Source organism: Coturnix japonica (assembly GCF_001577835.2).
Source record: "Coturnix japonica isolate 7356 chromosome 4 unlocalized genomic scaffold, Coturnix japonica 2.1 chr4random1244, whole genome shotgun sequence".
Classification (NCBI taxonomy): domain Eukaryota; kingdom Metazoa; phylum Chordata; class Aves; order Galliformes; family Phasianidae; genus Coturnix; species Coturnix japonica.
In genome coordinates, this window is record NW_015439541.1 from 1 (window position 1) to 6,076 (window position 6,076).

The 6,076-nt window shown below is 48.3% G+C and overlaps 1 protein-coding gene across 1 annotated transcript; it reads right to left on the reverse strand.

Annotated features, from left to right (window-relative positions):
• Positions 1 to 692: 692 nt before the first annotated feature.
• On the reverse strand, positions 693 to 2,616 carry LOC107306864 (transmembrane protein 165-like). Its single transcript, XM_015850267.2, has 2 exons — positions 2,342 to 2,616; positions 693 to 923 (listed from the first exon to the last, which is right to left on the reverse strand). The coding sequence occupies exons 1-2, from the start codon at positions 2,510 to 2,512 to the stop codon at positions 693 to 695; spliced, it is 402 nt and encodes a 133-aa protein (XP_015705753.2). The 5' UTR covers positions 2,513 to 2,616.
• Between the last annotated feature and the right edge of the window lie 3,460 nt (positions 2,617 to 6,076).

A 6,076-nucleotide genomic window follows, 5' to 3' on the forward strand; every position in this document is an offset into this window, starting at 1 on the left:
ATATTATCATACATCCTTCCTTGCTGGCATCTCACACTGTCACTACCAAAGTAACATCATCAGATCAAATCAATTAGGCTGCAGTACACATGAAATAATCAGGATGATAACTGCAGCTCGTTGTATCACAAGGGCAAAAACATTTCCAAGCACAGCTTGAAAATAAACATCAAAAAAATCAACCCAAAGCTACAGCTCCCCAGGTGCCATTTGACACCTTGATCCCCCTCCAGCTCTTTGCTCTGTACTGTGTACCACAAAGGTTCATGACTGAACCCTTTACAGCCAGCTACTTGTACAAAGACACAAGTCAGTCAAGGGAAACATGACATCCTATTAAGCATCTTTCCCCCGGGGAAGGAAAAGGCCTCAGCCCTACATTCTCTTTAGGTATGCTAATTTAACAGGAGCTAATAATAAAAAAAGGAAATGAAGAACCTGAAAGATAAGGGATTGCTTGGGCTCTCCAACTTCTATTCCTTTTCCTTAAAAGCATTCAGATGCCTACAGAGTGTGAAAACCTAATTGGAGCTGAGTCGAATGCCACAGCCCCCCATAAAACCTTCAGAATCTCCACAAAACAGAAGACTGCACACACCTGCTGACCTACTACCTTCAATTTGATTCAGTTAAGCTTACTAATAAATACAGACTTATCCAGCACATTCAAATACACAAAACAAAAATGAGGGCTAACCTGATAAGCACGTCATCAGTCCTAAGGCAAGCATAGCACCAGCCAGTACAGTCAAACGGTTGTACCGCATTGCCATGATGGCTGCAATGAAGAAGGTCTTATCTCCAAGTTCTGATACAATGATGACCGATATAGCAGCCACGAATGCATGAATAAAGCCCAAATTAGTCTTGTCAGTTGACTCTTCATTGACAAGATGAACTGGAGCAACTGGCGAGGATCCCTTCTGTAAGCGGAGGAGGAGACAAAAATGAAACAAACACCAGCTAATTAGGCTTGAACATGTAATTCACATTCAAGTTCTATGTAACTTTTCGTATACTTCATTTTGTACACACTGTGAACACCAGCTCGAAGGCTCCCAGTGCTCAAACCAGCTCAGCACATTCCAGAATCCCCGCAATAATCAGTGTTTACTCTCACGAAGATTAAGATACCTATAATCAAAAGCAGACCCGAAACAACAAAGCTGCTGTTCACGTGCTTGACCAGAGATGGCCAAGGAAGTTAACACCTCCACCAACAGAGACAGATAGCAGCATGTTTCGTCAGGAGACTCGCCTCAGTAGTGCTGGGAAGGCTGAGGTTTGATGTCTGAAACTCACGCTCCCTATCTGGCATCAAGCAGCACAAAGACAACTTCTTATTCTCTCTGTGATCACTCAATGGAGCCCCACGAATAACACTTTAAGAAGTCTGAATACAAGTAACTAATCTTAAATGTTGATAAAAGCAGGAGAGCCCTGAGCTGCAACGAGACAGGCTTTATTCTGCTTACACACACAGGGACTGCTTCCCCCCCATCAGCATGCAAAGCAATGGGGGCTTAGTTACAAAAATATTTATCTGTTGAATAACATGAGCTCATTTGGCCACGCTCAGCTGTCCAGCACAAGCACCAGGTACCACCTCCCTGCTGTAGCTGACTGAAAGCAAACAAACAAGCTGCTAAAACAAACTCTTTTCTTACAATGAGTGAGTTTGTCAATTGCAGCTTCTCAGATGATGACTCAAAACCACTTTTTTTATCACAGACCCCCCTAAATCACAGCCTTTCTATCTTTAGCTTGCCAAAATGCTGCCTTTTTGTTTGGCATGCAGAAACTGAAACAGAAAACGTTGAATAATCACAGAATCACAGAATGACCCGGGTTGGAAGGATCATGTAGTTCCAACCCCCCTGCCTGGCAGGGCCACCAAACATACACCTTTACTAGATCAGGTTGCCCAGGGCCCCGTCCAACCTGGTCTTGAACACCTCCAAGGACGGGGCATCCACAACCTCCCTGGGCAGCCTGTTCCAGGGCCTCTGCGCTCCACCTTTATCAATATTACGCCTATTGACATAACAAAAACACCGGGGCGCTTGTTACAGCGCTCTCTGCTACAACGTTACTTTTGCACTTCCCTTTCTGCCCTCACACTCCCCGTTCCCGGATAATCCTCCGCTCACTCCACGCGGTTCACCTTGACGTATGAGCGCGGAGCCGCGTTCCCGTCTCCCTCCCTCACCCAGCCCTGGGGCTCTCACTCCCTCGTTGGCTCCATTCCCCGCTCTGCCCCGGGGCCTCCATGCCACGGCAGAAGCGCTCCCTCCCTCCTTCCCTCCCTCCCTCAGTCCGGTGCAGCTCGGTCCCGCCTCACCTCGGCCCTCGGCTCTGCTCCCTGCCCCGCTCCCTGCGGCGCTGCCGCCGGCACCTTGTTCCTGCCGGGCTCTTCCTCCGGCGCGGCGCGCAGCCCGCCCGGCGCCGCCAGCAGCACGAGCAGCGCCAGCAAGGCCGCCCCGGGCAGCGGGGAGAGCGGCGGGGAGCCCATGGCGGCCCGCGCGGCGCTGAGGCCTCTCACGAGCGGCGCGTCATCGCTCCTCGCCGGGAGCTGCCGCCTCGCGCCGCCCGGCCCAACCGCTTCCTGCCACGGCCCGGGAGCGAGGGGCGGTGCCGCTGCTCGCACACCCGGCCCAACCGCACTGACGGCAGCGACACGACCCGCCCACGGCGCTGGGGAGGGCGGGGAATGGAGCGGGGCGCTGAGCGGGCTCGGAAAGAACGGGATGAGGTTCGGTGACGGGAAGGGCCGGCTCTGCGTTCCCCAGTCAGGGTTATGGGGTCCAAGGAGAGCAGACACTGAGGTTTTGGGGGTGTATGTACCGCGATTTAGAGCAATGAGACGAAATGGAAACAGAAGGTATCAAACATCTTTTAATTAAGGATATTCCCGAAATACAGAAAAAAAAAACTCGTCATATACAAAATATTGTGAACTATACACAAAGAAACGTGAAGGAGCTGGAACGCCAGCGGCCATCTGCTCTGTCACACAGATCTCGGCCCCTCAAGTACCATGAGGAGGATCACCCCGTCCAGGTGATAAGTGCCAGACCCACCTACAGCCCCGTGCTGAGCAGCAGCACCTCCGAGCTGCAGGTAGTTCCTTGCACCTGCCCACACAGCCCCCTAAGGAGCAGGGCAGGCTGCTGTCTCCCCACACAACACAAAGGACGTCAAGGACCTGAACTTAGGATGCAATCTGCAAATTCTCTAGACTAGAGAACCTTCCACGGTTTTCCCAGATGAAGGATAAACAGGGAGTGTTTTGTGCTGTTTATTGCTGCTGCTGAGTGAGTCACCCCTCCAGCACAGCTTCCTCCACCGCTCCTTGTGCTCACAGTTACAAGGCGCTGCCTGGTTTTCATTACCACCAGGGAAGCACACAAAGCCAATACATCATTTGCCTCCCTCTGAAGAGTTGCAAAGAAGAGAGAACGCATATAAATATGCTTTAAGTATTGTGCAAGGCATGAAATACAGCAGCTCAAACGATTCCCTGCACTATCGTTTCTCCTCAGTTCTCATGTATATGCATTCTGGTTTGCTGCACAACAGTCGATGCTTCTTGCATTAAATAGGACTATAAAACAGAAGACCCAGTTAGAATCTCATCAGTTCTAATGAAGGTCTTCATTAAACTTCTTCACTTGTACGATACACACAGACCTTAAGTTTCCCCACATAAATTAGCAACACTGATGAGATGAAAATTATGAGTTTTTAACCTCTGTAGCATAGAGAAAGTGTGCAATTTTGCCTCGGCTTTAGTAAAACATTTCCCAGTTAGCACCAAATACACTTTAGAAGGCATATACTAAAATAAAAATGGTATGAATGCTTTCCGATGCTTTGGGTAGGAGGTAAATCTTTCCTGATAGAACTCATGACACAAAACAGCAGCCAGTGTCTGGTTAAAAAAGACATACATCACTACAAACCACCAGGTCACATTGTGAAATCCAAACGTGATGGCCATGGATATATAGATGAGGAGTTCTGCAAAATAATGAGGGCAAGAAACTCTTTCAAACCAGTCTCCAAAAGGAATATTGTGGGTCAGGCTTAAAACCTCTCCTGCAAGCAAACAGAAAGAAATGAATTGAGAACAAGGCATTAAATGAACCTTTCTACTCACCATTACAGAACAACACACTCATTAAAAGGATCATCATCATTCTCTCCATCTGATCTGGCAGCTTTTCATGTCTTAATGAAGTAAGGCATCACCCTCTGGCTGTTTATGTAAATACATAGAAGGAAATGTATTTTTAGCCCTTATGGAGAAAGAAGTGAGGTCGCAGAGGAGCGGCACAAGTCCTACGCATTATATTTTGTCTGTTCTTGGGATGACAGAAGCCAGACCCTTCAGTCTAACGTATGGAGAAACACACATACATACGTGACATCCAGCTGTCTGATCTCTTCATTTAACCTGCTGAAAATCTTAAGAGTGCCACACTACGACATGAAACAATACCGGCATTTTAAGGTGGTAGAAGCTATAAGAAGCCTATAAGAAGCAAGCAGCAAATATTACTCTATCTACTCTGCCCTGGTGAGGCCTCATCTGGAATACTGCGTCCAGTTCTGGGCTCCCCAGTTCAAAAAGGACAGGGATCTCTTGGAAAGAATCCAGCGGAGGGCCACAAAGATGGTGAAGGGCCTGGAGCATCTCCCCTGTGAGGAGAGATTAAGTGAACTGGGTCTGTTTAGCCTTGAGAAAAGAAGGCTGAGAGGGGACTTGATCCAGGTTTATAAATACCTGAGGTGTGGGAAACAGCGATGCCAGGGAATGGCGATGTAGTCAGCCAGCTCCGCTGCGGGAGGCCGTAATCTCCGGCGCAAGTAGCACCGTACTCCCACGGCCTATTCTGTAAGAGAGTCTTTCTCCGATATAGCGTCAGACCTGAACTTGCCGCTGGCGCGCGAATTGAGGCAGTAAAACGTAGTATACAGCATTTTAATCTGGCCTCGCCATTGCTCTGTACTTTGTCTGGTGATTTACTGCAGAGATGAATAATATTCCACGTGTATACTAGAAAGGAAAGCCATCGCATCAGTGACAAGGAGGGTTTTTGCCTGGGGCTAGTAGTGGTTTGACTACGGGGCCATGTTATGTACGCCGAACTCGAACGTGTGAACAAACTGCGTATCTTATGACGCAACATTTGACTGGCTAAAGACAGATCGACGCGAGTGTTCCCTTGCATTGGGATCGCTATTAGAAGTTATGAACAAGACAGAGGTTCTCAGTACTCGTGAGCTTCTGAGGCTGTGAAATTTATATGCTCAGTACTAGTCAGTATTATAGGCCACTTCTGCAGCGATCCGCGTCCGCGACCGCTGGCTCGATGGTGATCGTGTAGGGCGGGGGCTTAGCCATATGGCAGTAGTGGTGGACTGCTAAAGATACTGAGATCTAACGGAACAATTCCATCTTGCTGTCTCTGCTAGATTCTGAGTATAAGCACAAAATATGCTGGTAATTCTACTGGTTCTGGAGATAATGCCCTGCAGCAAAAAGATGAGAAATCATATTTTAACAAAACTTCTTTTACTCAGGAAAAGGACTTTCTGCGCAGATCTCCTGGTATCACATTGTGGGCATTGTGATGTACATTTGGCCTCTCTCACAGCACAGTGTCTTGTGATTCCTAGCTAACCTTAGGAAAAGTAAATCAGGTAAGGCGTTTCATTGCTGTGAACAAATTACTTATGTAAATCACAGAATCACAAGAATTGTTAGGGGTTGGAAGGGAACCTCTAGAGAGTCATTCGAGTCCAGCCCCCTGCCCAAAGAAGGCTCCCTACACGGCACACACCAACAGGTAGGCCGTCCGGTTGGATCTTGAATATCTCCAGAGAATGGAGACTCCACCACCCGCCTGGGCAGCCGTTCCAGTGCTACCGTCCCTCCACTGGTAAAAGAAATTCTTCTCTCACATTCGTGCGTGAACTTCCTATGCTTGATATACTTTTCATCCGCATTACCCTAGTCCTTATCCCACGCCTATCATGAAAAGAGGACAGCCTCGCCACTATGGGCCCCCTA

What these genes read in the sequence shown, in the direction of transcription:
- LOC107306864 (XM_015850267.2), bottom strand. Translation starts at nt 2,512, where the DNA reads ATGGGCTCCCCGCCGCTCTCCCCGCTGCCCGGGGCGGCCTTGCTGGCG. An exon ending in GAGCAGAGCCGAGGGCCGAG is followed by an intron (nt 924 to 2,341) that starts GTGAGGCGGGAC and finishes CTCCGCTTACAG; the next exon opens with AAGGGATCCTCGCCAGTTGC.